Source organism: Delphinapterus leucas, chromosome 12 (genome assembly GCF_059928025.1).
Source record: "Delphinapterus leucas isolate spDelLeu-1000000601 "Yukka" chromosome 12, BTC_Dleu_Yukka2, whole genome shotgun sequence".
NCBI lineage: Eukaryota > Metazoa > Chordata > Mammalia > Artiodactyla > Monodontidae > Delphinapterus > Delphinapterus leucas.
Genome location: NC_143140.1, coordinates 63,577,034 through 63,600,817, shown reverse-complemented (window position 1 = coordinate 63,600,817; position 23,784 = coordinate 63,577,034). Strand labels below are relative to the sequence as shown.

The 23,784-nt window shown below is 36.4% G+C and overlaps 1 protein-coding gene across 1 annotated transcript in view; it reads right to left on the bottom strand.

The window, feature by feature from the left end:
* LAMA2 (laminin subunit alpha 2) overlaps nt 1–23,784 on the bottom strand; it is a 610,905-nt gene that overhangs the window by 396,608 nt on the left and 190,513 nt on the right. Inside the window, exon 4 of the mRNA XM_089921992.1 lies at nt 4,046–4,288. Coding sequence (XP_089778118.1) covers nt 4,046–4,288 — 243 coding nt within the window. The remainder of the gene's footprint in view (nt 1–4,045; nt 4,289–23,784) is intronic.

The following is a 23,784-nucleotide window of genomic DNA, read 5'->3' as shown; positions in this document are numbered from 1 at the left end:
ATATTGCCATTGCCTGGCAGAAGCATTAGAAAATCCTCATAAGGTAAAGATAATTTCTTAGGCCTAAATTATTTCTACACACAGTTTTTCAAATACAACTTCTGATATGCAAAAATAATCCAGAATGTGAGGATACGATACAGCATAAGAAAGAATCGGCAAATGAAACAGAAATAAAATATATTCACAAAGGCCAGATATTAGAATTATAAAATGAGAACTCAAAGAATTGTTACTTTATGCTCAAGGAGATAAAAATAGAATATTGAAAATTTGAATATAATTTTATTATTAAAAATTCAATAGGTATATAAAAATTTGATATAAAACTAGATACCAAACTATTTTAAATGAACCAAAGAGAAATTCTAGAACTGAAAAATATAATACATGAAATTAAGAATCTTATGATTGGTTTCAATAGTAGTTTTTACATAGCTGAAGAGAGACATCGTGAACTCAAAGTAAGCAAGAAGAAAACATCTAGAATGAAGGACAGAAAGCCAAAAGGATGACTATAAATAAAAGAGAGTGTAAGATGCATAGTGTATACTGTGAGAAGTTCTAAATTATTCTAAATCATATTTATAGAAGAGAGATAATGGGGAAGAAGCAATATTTGGAAAGTTAGTGGCTGAATTAGTTCTTGAACTGATGAAAGACATCACTCTGCAGATTTACCAACCAAATAAATCCCAATCTAGAAAACAGAAAGCTATCATCTATAGCAACACTGCCCAATAGAACTTTAGGCAATGATAGAAATGATCTATTCTGTGCAATCCAGTGCGGTAGCTGCTAGTCACATGTAGCTATTGAGCACTTGAAGTGTGGCTGTGCAACTGAGAAACTGAATTTTAATTTCATTTGAATTAATTGAAATATAAATTTAATAACCACATATGTCTAATAAAGATTGTATTGGGCAGTGCAGATCTGGAGCATCATAGTAAAACTAGTGAAAAACAAAGATAAAAATCTTTAAAGAAATAAAAGACTTTACAAAGGACAATTATTAAATAGTTACCTTTTCCACATAAACAATGGAAACCAGAAGACGATAAAATATGCCAAAAAACAATAAGGGACCTACAATTCTATACCCAATAAAAATATCCTTATAAAAAATAAGGATATAAAAATATCCTTCAACAACGGAGGTGAAGTCTTGTTATATGCCTAGTTTAAGTCATAGGGCATATTGGAATTTGCATATTGCCTTTGAAACTTTTGAGATACTAAGAAACTTTTGTTTCTGTTTCCCTGTACTCTGAGAATTCATCTTCTCAATGTGGCTCCTTTGGCTCACCCAGAGGGACGTTACCACTTTCTGTACACACTTCTTCTGTGGCATTTATACTATCAATTTGCATTTACTGGTTTACATATTTGGTTTTTACTTGAATGTCACTTCTCTGGGAAGTTCTGAACATAAGCACCTAGTAATTAGATTTCAGATGGTACTCAAAAGTGAATCATTTTAAAACTGAAATTTAATGATAGTAGGATTTATTTCATAGTCACTTGTCTGGGAAATATTGGAGACAAGCATCCAAAAATTATTCCCACATGTTATATTGTAGTTGATATCCAAAACTATTACTTTAGAACTGAAAGATGCCTTAGGACAATTTATATATAAAACTAATTCATGTATTAAAGAAATTCAAACTCAGAGATTAAGTGACCTGCCCAACATCCCACAAAAACTAGAGCCAGAAGCAGAGCCCAGTCTTCCAGTCCCATGTACATTCTTCTATATCACGATATCTCAGGATTAAGAATCTTTCTACTTTAATGGATCCAGCATATCTATCTCTATACCTCTTCGAAACCATTATTTGAGTTTAGCTATTACCAACTTTTTAAAAAAAAATCGACTTCCAGTCTTCAGTCTGAAAGAAACACTAACCTAGGAGTCAGGGGACCTGGGTTCTTATCTCAGCTTTGTCACTAGTGGATCTGGGAGTCTTGGGAGATTATCACCTACCTTTGCTGGACCTGTTCATTCCAAAAAGTAATACGTTTCACAGCATAAAATATAAAACGAAGCAGATATTCTAGGAGAGGTCTGAATTTAATTCATATTCTTAAATACTATCATTCTACATCAAATATTTTGAATTTACTTTCTGTTCCTCACCTCATCCACTTTCCAATGAGAGAAAAACAGACTTAAAAAAGTATGTCACAGAGAAAGTTGAATAAGTTGTTCTTAAAAGTCACCATCAATGATTACTTTTTAGTGAATGTCTAATACAGCATAGCCAGTTAAACACAAACAAATAGAATGTCTGTTTGTTCCATGTTGTCAAGTTGACACGGTCTAAAGGATGGAGAACCACCATCATTGTAGGGAGAGCATGCTTCAGGGATATACATGTAACTTGTATGTTACATATCTATCTGGGTACATTTTACATTGTTCAACAAATTTCCGAATTAGACCATTTTTTTAAAGGTAAAGAATAGCTTTATAAATATTAGATAATTATTGGTTCTGGGTAAACACTGGATCCAGGAGAAAAATAATACAAATTCAACCCAAATATAGTCTCTCTGCACTCCTCCGTACTCCCATATCCTCAGGCCAATCTGGCCAGGACTTTGGATGCCTCTGGGCACAAAGCAGGTTGAACAGCTGTTTGACTCACTGCTTTTGACTCCTTGTCATTTGGCAGATTGGAATCTCTGCTGAGAGCACCATTTGGATTTCTTTTCGCCCAAAACTGATATTTTTGAACATGAAATTGAAATATAGTGAGGCATTGGTATACATTCATAGAATAATAGTGCCAAAAGAGAGTGTGATAGATTTATGTCAAAACTCTAACTTGCCCCCAGAAGTGTTTAAAGAGATAACCCTAGATTGGTGGAGGTGGGCATGATAGTGTATGAATATGGATTTTCTGAAACTGTGAATATAAAAAATGATACCAGCTTTAGGTGTGTGAACTGGTGAGGAGAGAATATCAGACATGAATATAAATAGAGATGTATACAAACAGGTAGGAAAAAAAGAGCTAGGCCGTATATACTGAAGGGAGACTGATTAGGGAAATATAACTAGAGAATCCAAAAAAGTCACTAAGTCTAGGTTTGGGTATTTGAGAGGAGGCTAATACTACTATGACTACGACTACCAACAAAAACAACAATCTCAATAGCTGTTGTTGTTATTATTATTATAACAAGAGCAACAAAAATAGTTAATGCTTACAAAGCAATAGTGTATATGTCTGTCAGCACTGTTCTAATGTTTTAAACATAATAATTCCTTTAATCTCCTTGACAATCATAAGAAATAAGAACTATTGTTATTGTTTCCAATTTATGGGAGATGAAACAAAGGCACAGAGAATTTAAGTCACTGATTCAAGATCACACAGCTGGTAGAGGTGAAGCCATGGTTTGACTCTGTGGCTGAAAAGCAATGAATGAATCTAAAATCTTACCCATACAAAAAAAAATGCTACGGAGAAATTGAACGCTTTTGAATTAAGCATATAATAAGCAAAGCCTGAACAAAGGAAAGAAACCCCACTGCAGCACTATGTGGTGACAGCAGAAAAACATAAAAAAACTGACAAAATTTCCTTCTCTTTAGGTACTTCAGGTGAATTATTATTTCTTCCCAAATTTACCTCTTTTGTCCCCATCTTCAGACCAGAGTACACACAGATCTAGGCCTTCTTTTAAGGTCTCAGTCCTCCTCCAATTATTAGCAAACCACAGTGTTAGAAAAGTCTCTTTATATTTAAAATTAAAGTCTCTTTATATTTAAAATTAATCACTGACTTTCCAACTTAAGCCCATTTCCTCTTCTCTGATCTTTATTGGAAGTGGGAGATAACACACTAGAGGAAGGCAGTTAAAATTCTAATCACTTTCAGTTTTTCCCTTTTATTTAATAAGTTATTTAAAATGTACTTCTGCTAGATCCTATTTTAAAATCTCCCTGACATTATGACTGATGTATTCTAGTTTTTATGACAGGCGTATTTTGCCACCTTAAATGTACTGAGGGTGAGTTTTCTCATCTTACCTCTCCGTTTTCTAAGGGGTGTATCTTGGAATAAAATGAAGTGCAGATGACCTCATCGTCTTTGGCGTATGATGGTGGTCCAGTGCGGGGATAAATATTGTAGAGTGTTAGGCACTCTGTGTCCGTCACAGCATGATACTGCCAGGGCTTATAATCAACATCATCAAGTGAGCGTTCCAAAATCCAGTTTCCAGGCCGAGGGGAATTAGCTGCTTTCACAATCACATACGCAATCTGGAACACCTGGGGAAGAGTGACAGCAACAACATGTAACTCTGAATTCCAAAGTGTTCTCATTATTACATATCAAATATAAGGCCTACCTAAGACTACAATAGATTTTATTCAGATATTATTCCATAACCCTATGATATTCTCTAAAGCTATTTTTACTGTTACATATTCATATTTCATACCTTTTGGCTAAGATGAGATGTTCCATTTTGTGGATTTTAGTTCTCTAATAACTCATTAACACCATGTCACGTAATTTTTGATGTTCTATTATAATCACAATCAGTTAAAACATTTATTACATACCAATTTACTCACCTTACTCTGTTGGAAATTATAATACATGAGTTAGAAATTCCATGTGTGGCTAGTGCTTGATAGATTAGAAAACAGTTACTTATGTCACCTAATCCTCAGACAAGTGCCATCCGTTACTGTGGTACAGCAAAAACAACATAGTGATTCAGAGGCACAATCTTGTATTCAAATTGTGGTCCCAGCATTTCTGTGACCTCGGGCAGATTATTTTACTTTGTCAACTCCTAGCTCCCTTATCTGCAAATTAGGGTCAATAATAAGTACATTAAGTACACTACTGAGAGACAATTTAGATTAAATGAGATAATGTATGCAAAAATACCTAGCAAAAGGCTTGGCTATAAATACTCAATAAACATCATTTCCTTTACATCCCCAAATAGAAAATAACGGGGAGGAAATTCTAGTACATGCAGACAACTGTTTGAAACTGGAACATATTCAATGAAGGGTTTCTGTACCTTCTGTATAAGAGGTAAACATGTGTTAAAGAAAAGGAAAATAAAGGCATCAAGTGACTGTAAATCAACAGAGTGACAATTGAGGGAAATATGGCAATCCTCTGTGTTCAAATCTACATAATATTTGAAGAGGTAAAAAATAAATATTCTGGATATTTTGCGATGGTCCATATGTGTCTTTACCAATTCAATCCAACAGAACAATGCACAAACATTACCGAATGACATTTATTTGCAATGTCCTGGGTAGAAAGGTAGATACAAACTAGTTTAAGTTATTGTCCCACCATCTATGAATTGATAATATATTGTAATAATGAGATATATAATGAGTACACTAATAATAAAGCAGTGGTATATCTTCTTTTTAGTAAATTCAGTGAGGTACAAGGAGCTTGTCAACCCTAAGCTCTGGGTGACTGGGGTCATTGAAAGGATACAACTGGAGGACAAATCCGCTAAAATGTGATTAAGGGTCTGCTTAGAAGGGAGCTTGAAAGGAATGTTCTGAAAATAAACCTTACTTGCTACATAGTTTTGACATGAGACTTTCAGGAATACATCTACACTGTCTATGGTACACTTTAAGGGACTTAATTTAAAAATATGAAAGGTTGATATATAAGACGTAAGACAGGAGACCTTCAAGATGGCAGAGGAGTAAGACGTGGAGATCACCTTCCCCCCCACAAATACATCAGAAATACGTCTACATGTGGAACAACTCCTACAGAACACCTACTGAACGCTGGCAGAAGACCTCAGACTTCCCAAAAGGCAAGAAACTCTCCACGTACCTGGGTAGGGCAAAAGAGAAAAGAAAAAAAGGAGACAAAAGAATAGAGATGGGACCTGAACCTTGGGGAGGGAGCTGTGAAGGAGGAAAAGTTTCCACACACTAGGAAACCCCTTCACTGGCAGAGACGGTGGGTGGCGGGGCGGGGTGGGTAGCTTCGGAGCCACAATGGAGAGCGCAGCTACAGGGGTGCAGAGGGCAAAGCGGAGAGATTCCCGCACAGAGGATCAGTGGCGACCAGCACTCACCAGCCTGAGAGGCTCGTCTGCTCACCCGCCAGGATGGATGGGGGCTGGGAGCTGAGGCTCGGGCTTCGGAGGTCAGATCCCAGGAGAGGACTGGGGTTGGCTGCGTGAACACAGCCTGAAGGGGGCTAGTGCGCCACAGCTAGCCGGGAGGGAGTCCAGGAAAAAGTCTGGAACTGCCTAAGAGACCACTGTTTCGGGGTGCACGAGGAGACTGGATTGAGAGTACCGCCAAAATGAGCTCGAGACGGGCGCGAGCCACGGCTATCAGCACAGACACCAGAGCTGGGAATGAAATGCTAAGGCTGCTGCTGCAGCCACCAAGAAGCCTGTGTGTAAGTACAAGTCACTATCCACAACTCCCCTCCTGGGAGCCTGTGCAGCCCGCCACTGCCAGGGTCCCGGGATCCAGGGACAACTTCCCCGGGAGAACACACGGCATGCCTCACGCTGTTGCAACGTCATGCTGACATCTGCTACCGTAGGCTCGCCCCGCACTCTGCACCCTTCCCTCCCCCCAGCCTGAGTGAGCTAGAGCCCCCGAATCAGCTGCTCTTTTAACCCCCTCCTGTCTGGGCGGAAACAGATGCCCTCAGGTGACCTACATGCAGAGGTGGGGCCAAATCCAAAGCTGAACCCCAGGAGCTGTGCAAACAAAGAAGAGAAAGGGAAATTTCTCCCAGCAGCCTCAGGAGCAGTGGATTAAATCTCCACAATCAACTTGATGTACCCTGCATCTGTGGAATACCTGAACAGACAACGAATCATCCCAAAATTGAGGCAGTTGCCTTTGAGAGCAACTGTAGACTTGGGGCTTGCTATATGCGACAGACTGGTTTCTGGTTTTATGTTTATCTTAGTTTAGTATTTAGAGTTTATTATCACTGGTAGATTTGTTTATTGATTTGGTTGCTCTCTTCCTTTTGTTTTTTAATGTATACATATATATATTTATATATATTTTCCTTTTTCTCTTTTTGTGAATGTGTATGTGTATGCTTCTTTGTGTGATTTTGTCTGTATAATTTGCTTTTACCATTTGTCCTAGGGTTCTGCCTGTCCTTTTTTTTGTTTTGTTTTGTTTTGTTTTGTACAGTTTTTAGCGCTTGTTATCATTGGTGGATTTGCTTTTTGGTTTGGTTGCTCTCTTCTTTCTTTTTTTTTTTAATTCCATTTTAATTTTTTAAATTTTTAATAATTAAAAAAATTCTTTTATTTCTTTTTCTTTTATTTTCTCCCTTCCTTCCTTCCTCCCTCCCTCCTTCCCTCCATCTCTCTCTCTCTTTCTTTCTTTCTTTCTTTCTTCTCCCTTTTCTTCCATGCCATGTGGCTGACAGGGTCCTGGTGCTCCGGCCGGGTGTCAGGCATGTGCCTCTGAGGTGGGAGAGCTGAGCTCAGGACATGAGTCCACCTGAGACCTCCCAGCTCCATGTAATATCAAACGGCAAAAGTGCTCCCAGAGATCTCCATCTCAACGCTAAGACCCAGCTCTGGGCTTCCCTGGTGGTGCAGTGGTTAAGAATCCGCCTGCCAATGCAGGGGACATGGGTTCGAGATCTGGTCCGGGAAGATCCCCCAAGCTGAGAAGCAACTAAGCCGATGTGCCACAACTAATGAGCCTGCGCTCTAGAGCCCGCAAGCCACAACTACTGAGCCTGCGTGCCAAAACTACTGGAGCCCGTGTGCCTAGAGCCCATGCTATGCAACAAGAGAAGCCACCACAATGAGAAGACCGCGCACTACAATGAAGAGTAGCCCCCGCTCTCCACAACTAGAGAAAGCCCGAACATAGCAATGAAGACCCAATGTAGCCAAAAATAAATAAAATAAAAATAAATTAAAAAAAAAAAAGACCCAGTTCCACTCAATGACCTGTAAGTGACAGTGCTGGACACCCTATGCCAAACAACTAGAAAGGCAGGAACACAACCCCACCCATTGGCAGAGAGGCTGCTAAAATCATAATAAGATCACAAACACCCCAAAACACAACACTGGGCGCAGTCCTGCCCACCAGAAAGACAAGACACAGCCTCACCCACAAGAACAAAGGCACTAGTCCCCTCTACTAGGAAGCCTACAAACCCACTGAACCAACCTTAGCCACTGGGGGCAGACACCAAAAACAATGGGAACTACAGACCTGCATCCTGCAAAAAGGAGACATCAAACATAGTAAGTTAAGCAAAATGAGAAGACAGAGAAACAAACAGAAGAAGGAGCAAGGTAAAAACCCACCAGACCAAACTAATGAAAAGGAAATAGGCAGTCTACCTGAAAAAGAATTCAGAATAATGATAGTAAACATGATCCAAAATATTGGAAATAGAATGGAGAAAATACAAGAAACGTTTAACAAGGATCTAGAAGAACTAAAGAGCAAACAAACAATGATGAACAACATAATAAATGAAATTAAAAATGCTCTAGAAGGAATCAATAGCAGAATAACTGAGGCAGAAGAACAGATAAGTGACCTGGAAGACAAAATAGTGGAAATAACTACTGCAGAGCAGAATAAAGCAAAAAGAATGAAAAGAATTGGGGACAGTGGTAGAGACCTCTGGGACAACACTAAACCCACCAACATTCGAATTATAGGGGTCCCAGAAGAAGAGGAGAAAAAGAAAGGGACTGAGAAAATATCTGAAGAGACTGTAGTTGAAAACATCCCTAATATGGAAAAGGAAATAGTCAATCAAGTCCAGGAAGCACAGAGACCCCATACAGGATAAATCCAAGGAGAAACAAGCCAATACACATAGTAATCAACCTATTAAAAATTAAATACAAAGAAAAATAAACAAATGGGACCTAATGAAGCTCAAAAGCTTTTGCACAGCAGAGGACAATGTAAACAAGTTGTAACGACAACCCTCAGAAAAGGAGAAAATATTTGCAAACAAAGTAGCTGACAAAGGATTACCCTCCAAAATAAACAAGGAGCTCGTACACGTCAATATCAAAGAAACAAACAACCCAATCCAAAAATGGGCAGAAGACCTAAATAGACATTTCTCCAAAGAAGGTATACAGATTGCCAACAAACACATGAAAGAATGCTCAATGTCACTAATCATTAGAGAAATGCAAATCAAAACTACAATGAGGTTATCACCTCACACCAGTCAGAATGGGCATCATTAAAAAAATCTACTAACAATAAATGCTGGAGAGGGTGTGGAGAAAAGGGAACCCTCTTGCACTGTTGGTGGGAATGTAAATTGATACAGCCACTATGGAGAACAGTATGGAGGTTCCTTAAAAAACTAAAAACAGAACAACCATATGACCCAGTAATCCCACTACTGGGCATATATCCTGAGAAAACCATAATTCAAAAAGAGTCATGTACCACAATGTTCATTGCAGCTCTATTTACAATAGCCAGGACATGGAAGCAACCTAAGTGTCCATCGACAGATGAATGGATAAAGAAGATGTGGCACATATATACAGTGGAATATTACTCAGCCATAAAAAGAAATGAAATTGAGTTATTTGTAGTGAGGTGGATGGACCTGGAGACTGTCATACAGAGTGAAGTAAGTCAGGAAGAGAAAAATAAATACCATATGGAATCTAAAAAAAAAAAAAAATAGTTATGAAGAACCTAGTGGCAGAACAGAAATAAAACTGCAGACGTAGAGAATGGACTTGAGAACACAGGGAGGGGGAAGGGTAAGCTGGGATGAAGTGAGAGAGTGGCATGGACATATATATACTACCAAATGTAAAATAGATAGCTAGTGGGAAGTAGCCACCTAGCACATGGAGATTAGGTCACTGCTTTGTGACCACCTAGAGGGGTGAGATAGGGGGAGTGGGAGGGAGATACAAGAGGGAGGAGATATGGGGATATATGTATATGTATAGCTGATCACTTTGTTATAAAGCAGAAACTAACACACCATTGTAAGGCAATTATATTCCAATAAAGATGTTTAAAAAAAACATAAGACAGGTGGCTCTGATGCTGGTCTTTTGAGATCTTTAGTAGGATGTGAGCATTTCTATCTGTGTGCACTAAGGGGAGAATCACAAGCCATCATATGACTGAAAGTACGGATGGTATTTGCATCTTAGGCACAGTTGTGGAAATACTGGTAATTAAAATACTGAAATACTTCTGTAGTTGGTAAATCACTGATGCCCAAGCCTTCCAAATGCCTCCTCTCTCCTGAGATCATCTGGTTAACCTTGGGATAGCAAGGAATAGCCAAGACATCGTCTCTGATTAGTCTGGGCTTTGACCAATTCTAGTTTATTGACTAACACTCCAGGTGGGAAATATTATGAATTTATATTTACAAAGGTATATAGATAAGTGTAATTGCAGATATACACACATATATGCCTATGTGTCTATAATTATTGGAATACACTTAGACATTTTGGGGAAGGGTAGATATGGACATCTTAAAGCTGTGACCAATGGAGTTTGGCAATCAAGAGTCAAAGAGATAAGAAGAACTTTTAAATTTCATCTAATAACCTGCTATATTAATTGCATTAATATAAATGTCTTGGTTTTTAATAGAATTATTTTTAAAATAAAGAAGTATTTTTAAAAGTATTGAAGAAAGGACAAGAGTAGGAGTAAAATGGAATACACTCTAGCAATCATAATCTAAAGTATTTGCTACTTCTGCATTTTTTAGGTGTTATTCATAAGGAATTATTTCTCTTAGACACTCTGTATTCAATAACTCATACACATGGAACCTCTTTAAAAAGGAATTCACTGAAGGTCAAACCTATTGATTAATCTGATAGAACAGAGAGATATTTCATCCTATTAAAAATCTGAAATACCCTGTTCCTAATTTCTGGTAATCCTAAATTATTCGTGACAAAGTCTATAAAATGATAAAGAATAGAATAAACAAATTGTGAGCTCCTAAAGGGCAGAGATGCTACAGTCCTTATTATACCTTATTATAATTCTTTTGAAATAGTGTGCATTCAATATTTATTAGTTTTAACTGAATAACCAAAATCATTGCAACATGCTTCCATGTTACTTCTACTAGCTTAACACTTTCTTTTCTGTTTGTTAGAGCCTGAATTTCAGTCAACCAGCATATTTTGTCACTTGTAGGAACTAAGACATACATTGCTTGTAATGTTCGTCCTATTACATCTCTATGAGTTGAAAAAATTTCTTAAACTCTTTTACCCTCTGTTTCCCAGTGTTTCTTTTCCAAAGTCAAAACCATGGAAAGATAACGAATATAAAATACTGCGTGGTCTTTGGAAAAAACAATCTATATAAATATTGTAAATTAGCAAATTTCTATCCAGAAAAAAGAATGCACAGATATTTTCTTAGTGGAAAACCAAAAGAGAAATATCAAAGCATAATTAGAGATCACAAGTACAAATAAGAAAAATAAAGATACACTGATGTATGGATAAAGTACTTTGTTTAAAAACAACTCAGCAAGCAAATATAGGAAAAGGCCAAATTGTCTTGGAGCTACAACATGGATTTATGACTTAGGAGCTTCTGTGCTGGCTCTGGAATAATAGATGAAATCCATGAAAAGAAGTTATACTAGAAACCACACAGACTCTTTCTATAATTCAACATAACAGCCTACATTAGGTGACATGGAAAAGCAGTCACTGCCTTCGAGAATATGTCACCCCATTTCAAAACAATATCCTTCTTTCATTTATCTTCTATGGATTCTTTCACATTTCATGCAAAATTAATTAAATTAGTTAGCATGTAGTATTTTGAATAAACTTTTAAAAATGTGGTAGACAGCATTATTGGAAAACACAATGAATAGAAGTATTCTTTGAAGGCGTCAGGCAAAGACTGTGAAAATTCTAATAGAGATTTTCTAAGTATGCCAAAATTTTAATGACTTGAATAGAATAATTCTCTAATGTACTCATGCTACTTTTATTAACTCTGTCTTGTGTTTTCAGTATAAAGGCTCTTCAAAATCAGTAGTTATAAAACCTTATTTCCAGATAGAAAAAAACTCAATCTGTATGGGGTGCAACAAGGAAAGCAAACACCTCATTATAAGTACAAAAATGCTATGATGGCTAGGCTTTTATAAACCGTAGATATCAATACACAATACCCAAATTTCTGGAGGGCACGTTTTACAAGCTTGGTAACTAAAAAAAAAATCCCAAATAATTTTTGAAATAATACCAAATGTTTGACATTTTACTGTAACAAAGAGAACTTTCTATTTCATATTCCATTTGTGCATCACCTAATAAAATATCATGTAATTATAATCCTATGTCACTGATGTAGCATTAAATTAGATGTTCCTAGAGTATTAAGAACCTGATCTCATTTAGGGTGGAAATGAAGAATACAGTCTTTCTGAAGAATCCTTGTCCCAAAGTAACAAGTAACATGCAATGACCATCATACACACTGATGCTTTCTCATCTTTTTCACATTATAGAAGGAGACCTCACAGCCTGAAGTGAACAGCCTAGGAACTTTGGCCACTGTCCTAGGACAGGATATACATTAGCTCACCTGTAATCCATGTGGGTAAGTCTGACCTCCAGAACCAATTTCTAGCACATGCATTGCTGGGTCTGAATTTTTGAAAAATATTCTCTGCTATGACTCTCAGGAACCTACTTTATCCCAGTTCTTTTGTCCTCAGAAGAATCATGGATCTAGGAAAATGCTACCAAGGAGTATTGTGTTTTGGAGATTTTAGTGATACTTTTGAGTGTCACTGGCACACAGTTAAGAGAGCCAGGCCAAAGTAGGACTCCTTAATGATGTAACAAGGACAGAGGACCTCCGTTTCCTATAGGCTGATCCCCCATGAAAGCCATAAAACTATTAATGAAGGCCACTCTCTGTGGAAGATGGTACTTCAACTTTCTCATAGAGAAAGTTTGTCAAGAGAAAAACACATGGCCATCTAACTTCTGCCCACTGATAAGCTCTGCCTCCCTCCCCCCGTTGCTATCTGTCTGTGAACTTCCTATAGCAAATAGTTGTCCACATAACAAAATTGCTTAGTTGTGAAAGAGGCTTTGCAATATTCTACTACCTGCTCTTGCCAATGTTATGGATTTAAACATTTCCACAAGCTGTGATGTCATCTCTAATATGTTTTGAACACTCCTGTGTATTCTTAGTTCTAGTATATGTTTGTCAAATACTCTTATTTATTCATATAGGTATGTTGGCTTTCAGAAAGCAATGAGAGTTATACAATATCAGAACCTGAAAGGATCCTTGGAATCATGAGTTTCAAGCTTAGTACCCACTAGAATAATCGGGGAAGCCTTACAGAAATGTGTGCATGTCTCTGTGTTTGAGTTGATAGATGGAGTTCATGTGTTACCTAATCTTTCACCTGAGACCTAAAAAGAGGATAAATAAATAAATAAGAAACCAATAACAACAAAGATAAGAGCATGAGGAGGGTTCAGTATTTTTCTGGAAGGTCAATGAGAGTCAGCTGAGGAGGGAGAGCAGAGATCATGGCCTAAAGTACTCAGTACTTGCCCTGGGTCAAGTCCAGCAGAAACTCACAAAGGCAGGTCTGACCAGAAGCAGGGATGAGAAGCGGGGCTGAATGTAGGAAATTCATCGAAATTCTGAGTTTAATAGAGGCTTCACTCAAAGATGCGCCCACCCAACCACATGTAACCAAATTCTTACTCCCCAGCAAAAATTTCTGAGCAATCACAGAAAACAAGTGGCTCATTATAATCTTAAAACTTATCTGAATAGATTATTATACAGATTTTGAAAATATTATTACTGGACTTATTGGATCAAGTTCCAACAACAGAAGCTTTTAAATGATGCTTTAAACTTAAAAAAAATTAACCTACAAATAACTCTAATCATTACTTTTTGAGTCAGTTTTATGTCCCTTGTAAATTTACACTTACTTCAATAAACCTAGAATAATGTGGTGGCGGGTCCAGAAGGATAGCTCCTTGCCTGCCTGTGCTTTCAGACAAATTCATTTACAATGATTTCAAAGATGGAAATGATTTGAGATTGTCACTCAGTTATAATGTGCAGCCCATTTATTCTCCTCCCCCCAAGTGTATATACTACAACTGCTGAGCGTGAATTGCAGGTAAGCAAATGTGCCATTTCACCTCAGGGTAAGTGGCTCCCGAGTCGCCAGAGGAACAGAAACACTCTGCCCTCAATTAAAACAGATTTTTTATACTCACATTAAACTCATGTAAAGTTTATACATTTGAAAATGAATTAATCTACCACTCCAGAATTTCTAAGAAATAATAATCTACCTGGATGACTAATAATCCTTTGAAGATAAAATGTTCAATTATTTGTTGAAAGTTTTTTTTAAGGGTTTTTATCAATGTCTAACTACTCATGGGAAAGTATTTGAAGGACTGCTCCACCTCGCTATGCAAGGAAGAAAATCTCAACTTCTAGTTCTGAAAAGTAACAAGAGTTACTTTTTCTGCTCTCTAAGTTCATACACAAATCTAAAGCAATTTAATTTCTTATTAAAATGTTAGGTTTATTTTCCCCCTAAAGCTGGACAAGTTGATTATAAAGTTGATTTGGAAAAATTAATGAGAAAGAATAGCCAAGAGAACCTGAAATGAAAGAACAACAGATGCAGGGATGTATTATTAAATGAAAAATAATCAACGTAGAGAATATTCAGCTATACTGGATGCTGCTGTTTACTAAGAGGGCCTTTTTTGAAATGATGGATCTGTGGTGGGACTAATGGTCATCATGGCCACTAACGTCCCCAAAAGAGAGAACACAGCACCATCTATAAACACAGCACCATCTACGATTAATCGTGCCAGAAAAGTGAACCCAAATCAGAGTGGATCTCTACGTTTTTAACTATCAGTTTACAGGAAATGAGGTATCCAAGAAGCATGAAAACAGCACCACAGGAATACAATTAGCAAAATCCAGAATGTGAGAACCTTTACTAGACAAACCATATCGCTTCTTCCAAAAATAAATTGCAAGAAAATAAAAAATAATGAGGTTATAGATTAAGAAAGCTTAAGAGATATCAAATAAATGCAGTATGTAACTTCAGCTGTTCAAAAACTTCAATCAGCTGTTTAAAAAATTTGGAGGTAAATGTGATGAATTTTGATACTGACTGAATATTTGCTAGTATTAAAGAAGTAGTAGTAATAGTATTAATTTTTAGGTGTGACAATGCTTTTGTTTACAAAAGAGCTGTATCCTTCAGAGATACATACTGAATTATAGAGGAAGTAATATGCATGGAATCTGCCTCCAAATAATCTGGTGGGTGGGGTGGGGTAAGATAAATGTAGAGTTGAAACAAGAAGGGACACAAGTTAATTCTTACAGGCGGGTGTTGGTTACATGTGGGTCCAGGGTATTCTTCTCCATACTTCTGTGTATGTTGGGAAATTTTCATAATGAGAATTTTTAGAAAGATTACTAATATATCTCATTTTGATAAACAAATGATTCTCTTTTACATAATGATTTTTTTTTTTCTCTTTTTTTTGCAGTACGCGGGCCTCTCACCGCTGTGGCCTCTCCCGTTGCAGAGCACAGGCTCCGGACGCGCAGGCTCAGCGGCCATGGCTCACGGGACCAGCCGCTCCGCGGCATGTGGGATCCTCCCGGACCGGGGCACGAACCCGTGTCCCCTGCATCTGCAGGCGGACTCTCAACCACTGCGCCACCAGGGAAGCCCTACATAATGATTTTAACACTATTGGTAATTCAGTGCTTGCTCTTTAAAAGCAAATATTTAATGCATTTTCTTTATTATCTTGATACATGGTTAACTCTGCTTCATGCTGCGAAGACATTGCATTCTGAGCTCAAGAAATATATCTTAATGCTTTCAAATTAATTATCAACTCTAAAGGGCATTGCTTGTCCAAAATTTTAGTCTCATCTTAAAAAAACTAGGAACATGAATAAATGGAATCCAAAATGCAATGAGTAAGGTCCTCCCTCAGCTTATTAATGCATTTAGTACTCTATGCTTCATTAAATTGCTATCATTTTTAAAAATGTTAGCTGCAGGTAAAATTCAGACAAGCATTTTCCTTTTCTTTAGCACTGCCCTTGACATCTGTTCTCTCCTCACATATTTCTCTCTTATCTGAAACAATCTATGGTTTCAAAACATTGACCTGCCTCCTGTGAATGAGCCATTGGCACAGCATGGCTTTCACACCAGCTACTGGTAAAAGAGCAGGTAGGCTGAGTCCCCCACAGAACATGACAGTCCTTTCAATGAAGCCATCACAGAGGACAATATTGGTGTGAATCACAGACAATCAGAAATGTGACGGTTTAAAGCTTGCGTTCTAAAAATTATCCACCCTGGAGAAATACCCAGGATTGCCTTTGTTTTTGTGCTTCTATAGTGATCAGGGTAAGAAGAACCTATACCTTCTCAAATTTATGACATTGCAGACATGAATGAATCACTCTAGTTCAAAGCATTTGGGGAATAATAGCAAAGATTTGTAGTGATGAGAAGAGTTAGAAATATAATGTTAACAGTGGAGAATAACAAATCAAAGACAGATGAAACTTTCTGATCTTGGTTCATGAATTCTTTCAACAGATCAGAGCCACTTAACACTTATTCAATTTTAGCCATTACAAATGAAATAGCATCAGCTATTTTCATGCTTATATATTGCCCCACTTCCTTGTCCTTCTCTAGGGACTTTCTTAAGAGTAGTTTGTACCCTCTTTTGTTTATTACCTTAATACCTCCTCTCTACTTAACCCTCTGCAGTCCATGCAACACTCACCACCCTACCTGAATCACTTTCAGAAGAGTTACAGCAACCCATTTGGAAAATTCATGGGTTTTTCCTCCATCCTCATCTTCTTTGAGATCTCCGCAGCTTTTGACTATACTGTTCCCCCCGCCCCCATCTGAAACTCTCTTTATCTTTGGAAAAATGTTATTTATTTATAATTTAGGGATTTTTTAAAAAAAAGAGAAACATGTTTTCCTAATATGGCTTTTTACCTAAAATGGAAGGTAAACAATAGGAGAGAAGGGAGTGAAGACAAAAGGAATATTCAGAAGAGAGCACTGTGTGGGGTACGCCTGCTGTGGGTCTTTTTAATTAGAATTTCTTTAACAAAGGTGTGTCCCAATGTTCTATGTCCTAATAATCTTTTCTTGGGGAAAGCAGCATTTTATTTAGTGCTTAGTTTTTGCCAGGCACTTCAGCATGAGAAGTTTGTTTCTGTTAACAAGAACCCTATGAGATAGGTAGGTAGGAACTGATTAGAAATTGAAATGAGAGAGTTACCCTAATTTGTGTGGTAGAAAGAATAATAGCTCCTCAAAAATGTCTATATCTTAATCCTTGGAACCTTTGAATACATTCTCTTATATGTCAAAAGGGATTTTGCAGATATGATTTAGTTAAAGACCTTGAGATGGAATGATAATTCTGGATTGTACGAATGGGTCCAATATAATCACAAGGATCCTTAAAAATAGAAGAGGGAAGCAAAAGAGGAGGCCAGAGAGATGGAACATAAGAAAGCTTCAACCCATTTCTGGCTTTGAAGATGGAAGAAAAGGCCACAAGCCAAGGAACACAGGTAATCTCCAGAAGTTGGAAAAATCAAGGAAATGAATTCCCCTCAAGAAACTTCAGAAGGGAATGCAACCTTGCCCACACCTGGATTTAGGCCACTGAGGCTCATGTCAGACTTCTAACCTATTAAAATGTAAGATAATAAATTTGTGTTGCTTTAAGCCACTAAATCTGTGGTAATCTGTTATGATAGCAAAGGAAAACTAGTACACTAGGTAACTTGTTCCACTTCACATGACTAGTAAATTATGGAGCAAGTCTATAGATCCAGTTTTGTTTAATTTTGCTTTCTGCATAATACCCTCCATGTCTATGACTATTTCAACTAACTCCTTTATACAGATATGTCCCATATCTCAATTTCTAACCTAACCACATTCTCACGTCCCATTTTATATTTCAAACTAACAACTGAACATCTCTATGAAAATTTAATTTTGCTTTGTAAAAAATTAATTTTGCCCTCGTTTTACCACCAAAACTGATATAAGTTACTAGCAGTAGAAACTGTAGAATACTCTATAGATGTTTTTTAATGTCTTACACATAATTATCAATTATTTTTTAAAATTCAATGGAATAGGTGATCAAAAATGGAATGCCACCTCTGAAACAATTTAAGGAACCTCAGAAGTAATTTCTATAAGCACCTAAAGTGTGAACCTACCTAGCCACCATTCAACATTAATAAATACAGGTGACACATCCCTCATCATTTCTAATTTCCTTGGGAATTTCTACCAAGGTAACAATCTTAAATACGTCTAAATCACATATTCTTCCTCTGAAATGAAAATCTGCAAAAAAGAGAATTCTGACAAGGTTTGTCAAGCTGGCCTTTACCCCAAATTTTAAAGAGGTGACTTCACTTGCCAGTGAAGTGTGAAGAGTGTAAGTGAAATGAAAAATGAGAAAACTGCAGAGCCTGATATCATTCTGGCTAAGATTTTAAAATAAGGATAGGAGATGGCACTCATATAACTGTATAGACATTTTCTAAAGACTGAGTGCCAACAGTTATGACAAATATGCCTGAAAGGTGACCATTTCAAGAGGACATAGGATAAAGTTCTTACAAAACCACCCTACAAGTTCTTTGTTCTTTGTATTCTGCCTAGATTTCTCCTGTTTTTTTTATGAGTTCAAAACACGCCAAATCATCATAGAACTTTGGTGATGTCAAGTCAAAAATGATTTATGAAGTGCTGAGCTGGATTTCTGAAGCTCCAAAACGATCCATGGCACACAGATAACACTTAGGGAATTTTACTGTCTCCTTTATGCTGCCTTCACAAAATTGTGTTTTACTCTGTCAGCAAGTTTGACTGCTCGTGGATTTTCCAAACCTTTCCATGCAGGACTAATTAATTGGTTGCACCAAAGCAAAAGGTTTTTTTAAAACCCTCACCCTTAGAGGAAAATCAAGGCTAATCAAATTAGGACTCAGCACAGGAAAGGGGGAGAAAAGCTTAAAAATTGACTTAGAAAACAATTTTCTGACACTGAAATTCATCCAGTTAAGCAGGTTATGAACGTCATGAAAAGTCATGGTTATAGTTGTCCTGAAAAAGAGCAAATAAATGTTTTTGGACATTTTCTGTAGTACTACATGTCCTGCTGTGAACATTCTATCAGCCCTGAACATAATTATGTAAAAGCCTTCACTAGAAAAACCCTACACACATTTCCATTTAAATTATTACAAAATGTCATTGTACTCTGATTCTGAAATTGCTATCCAATAGAACATTTGACCACAATGTCTAGAAACAAATTGTAAAGAACAATATATCTTTGGGAAACATAAGTAGTATTTCATCAATATGGAATCAAGCTCTAACTCATTTATGATACCCAAGGCATAAAACAGAATCCATAGGGCTTCTTGAACAGTTTAATTGACTACTATTACTCAACATCAAATAATAAAGCTGCAAAATCATCAAGAGTAAAATCCGACACTATAAACTGAATCTGTCTAAACAGCAGAGAATGGATGACAGCAGAACATCCACACAACTCTACCATAAGCATATATGGAGGGATAGTTGTGAATAGAAACACTATAAACAACACTTTAATGAAGTGCTTCATTACTAAGCCAAGATTCTGTTAAACCTAAACATACAGTGGATTGTTGCAAAATAACTGCAGCTATTAGTAAAGCGCTATGAAAGGTATGAAGGATGAAAGCTTAACTCTTTCTTATTCCAGGCTTCATGTCTGCAGTGGGCATAAATATGGTATTACAAATAGTGACCATGAAAAGCAAGTAGTAAATAAAGTCACTTATTGAAAGCAGACTTTACCACATTTTGTGTGAAGGAGACCTTTTTTCCATTGCTTGCCTGTTCAGTAAAATACATTACCAAGTATCATCACAGACAGAAGTGAAGAATAGCCGTATGACTATTAACATTTTTTAGTCTAATCCTTTTTGTGTCTATGTCACTTTAAAATTATAGTACAAACCAAAAGAAGGTCATGATTTGAATTGTAGATGTTCTTGACATGAACAACATTTTAGACATATATCAAGTGCTTAAAGAACACAACATACTGGAATAACTTCAGATTCATTTTTCCAGACTAAACATAAATGAAATTATTTAAATATGAACAGAATAAATTTAAATGTCTATATTCTCGGTAATCTATTTAGGGAGGTTTAAAAGAATATATTCAAATGGGAATTGGAACAACTCCTTGATTAAGAAGGATGGGAAAGACAGTTATACCTGCAGTTAAGTTCGCTTGAGCTAGTGTTACTCTCACCCTTTTGTTCCAAGATTCCTATTATGGATTCTAAAATTCTGTACTTCCGTACATATTTTAAAGGCTCACATAGTAATATATTAATTAGTTCATTTATTCTCCAAATATTATTGAACAACAGATTTATTGTGCCAGTCCTTAACCTAAGTGTTGAAATATAGCAGTGAGGATAATAAAATTGCTCTTTCATGGAGATTATATTCTAGAAAAACAGACAATACACCAGTAGTCTGCTGGAGCCAGCTTGCACTGACTCTCAAAAGCCAGTTTTGGCAAGGATGTGGAGAAAAGAGAATACTTGTACTCTGTTCGTGGAAATGTAAATTGGCACAGCCATTAAGAAAAACAACATGGAGGTTCCTCAAAAAATTAAAAATAGATCTAGCAATTCCACTTCTGGGTGTACACCCAAAGGAACTGAAAATAGGATATCGAAGAGATATATACTCTCCCATGTTTATTGCAGAATTATTCACAATAGTCAAGACACAGAAACAACCTAAGTGCCCATCAATGGATAAATGCATAAAAAAGAGGTGATGTATATATATATATATATATATATATATATATATACACATATATATATACATACATACAATGGAATATTATTTCACCATGAGAAAGAAGGACGTCTTGCCATTTGCAACAACATGGATGACCTTGAGCACATATATTATGCTAAGTTAGAAAAGTCATACGGAGAAAGACAAGTACTATATGATATCACTTATATGTAGAATCTAAAAAAGCCAAACTGGTTACAACAGAGAGTAAAATGGTGGTTACTAGGGGATGGGGTGGAAGGGAATAGGACAGATGTGGTTTCAGGGTACAAAATTGCAACGAGTGGCAAATATGACCTAGAGATCTAATGCACAGTATAGTGAACGCAGACAATATAGTATTATAATCATAAAACTTGCAAAGAGACTAGAACTAATTATTACAACCATTAAAAATAAATGATAGCTATTAATATGATAGAGGTATTAATTATTGCTACAATGGCAATAATATTACATTATATAAATGTATCAAATTAACATGTACATATCAAATTTATACAATGTTGTATATCAAATATATTTCAATTTTTAAAAAAGCCAATTGTGTTTATCTCTTCCCAATTCCTTGTTCAGTGACATCATGTTGGTAGCTTGAAATCAGTCCTGATATGAATATTTACACCACGGAAATTGGCTAACGCTATAAATCGGGACTTTTCTTTCACCCCCAGAGAATCAACTGTTAAACATCTGTCAGGACTCCACTGCAACAGACAAGACAAATGAATAAATAATGCAATTTTAGGTAGGGGTTTCTATAATAGATGGTAATCAGGGAAGAATTTTTATTTGAGCAGAGACTTTAGTGACATGACAGAGGAAGCCACGTCAAGATCTGGGGAAAGAACATTTAAGTCAAAGGAAATAGCAAATGTAAAGGGCCTGTTGTAGGAATGAACTTGGTTCATCTCAAGAAGGCCAATGTGGCTAGAATAAAACAGCAGCTACAGACTGCTGTCAGCTATGATTTTGGAGAAGCACACAAGGGCCTGGTCTTGCAGGTTCTACAGGATGTGGCAAGAAGTGTGGATTTTAGCTTCTGTATGTTAGGAAATCATTGTAGAATTTTGAGCAATGAGGTGATAGATCCAACATATATTTTTTAAAGAGTACTGTGGCTGCTGTTTGGTGAGTAGGTTATGAATAGGGGATGGGAAATCAGAGAGACTAGACAGGGAGCTATGCTAGTAATCTAGATGAGAGATGGTGGCTTAGATTAGGGTTGTAATGGAGCAGATAAGAAGTTGCCAAATTCAGGATACATTTTGTAGGTCGAGTTTTCAGAACTCGGAATAAGGGGTATGAAGGGAAAAGAATAATCAAATATAATTCCCAAGGTTTTTGTTTGTGTTTATCTATTTGCCTGGAAAACTGAATTAAGAGTAGTACTATTACTGAGAAGGTACATATTTGGATAAAGTAAATCATCAAGACCTCTCTTTTGAACTATAAAATATGTGATGCTTCATTAGACATTCAAGTGGAGTTGCTGGTTGAGAGACAGAGGCAGGGTAGTGTTAAATGGGCTATTGCCACTTGGGAAAGTTTCATAACCTTTCAGTGCCTCATTTTTTTCCATCTGGACAATGGGAATAATAGTACATTTCCATCATAAAGTTGTGAGGATTATAAAACATAATACACATAAAGTGCTACAGCACTGTCCAGCCCATATTATACACTCATTAAATATTAGTTAGCAATGCTTTCATCCATTTCGTAGCTGATACATAGGCTCTAAATTGTTATACTTTTTAGATAACCTTGAAAGGCAAAGAAACTTTCATATAGAGTTGGCAAAAAAAATCTAGATCTATTTTAAAACTTTTAACTGAGACAGAGACACAGAGCCAAAGAGAAATTAGATTAGTCAATAAATATCTTCGAAGTGGAAGCCAAGTCTACCTTAGCCTTTACTCCTATCAATCCTTATAATTCACATGCCAATAGGCATTTGGGTTTTGGTTGTTTCTGTTTTGTTTTGTCTTGCTTTGGTTTTACTATCGTAATGAACAGAAAGTGAAGAAAAGGGGTTGTAAATAATGCAATGGCAAAATACATTTTTAAATTTATTTTATTATTGAGATTTATTACTTGTTTTGAAAGGTCATATTATTTGCTCCAATGATATTGCAGGTAGCATAAAGTTTATGGTTTTCCTAAGATCTGGCTAGGTGTTCTGTCTCTCTTACATCACCCTTGCATTCCAGGGAGTCCACAACTTCTAGGAGGTCTGGAAGCAGGAACATAGTCTATGAGACCATATATTTGCAATTTAATTTTTAAATAGCTAAATTTCAAAGACTACATAATTATATGAGGAAGATGTTCATAATATAATATCCATTTGACAAAACACAGTTGAAAAGAAGATAAAACTTTATGTACAGTATGCTACCAATTTAAAATTCATATGTATTTGTGTGTGCACATATGCATTGGTGTGTGTGTGTAGAAGTAAAAGAAAATAAAACCAAATGTTATTGCTATTAACTAATTTTTTATAATTCAATAAAGCAGAATATATATCAAAAAGTTAGTTCATGAGAAAAAAAAATCTGTAAATATAGCTATGCTTCCTATGAAACCTAGGTAAAAAAAATACCAAGATGTATAAGGGAGAAACAATCAATAGGAAAGTACCCATGGAAAAAGAAAATGTTTCAAGAATAAAAGTTTAAAGTACTAATTTTAAACCATACCGGATTGGGAGATTGGGACTGACATATACACACTACTGTATATAAAATATATA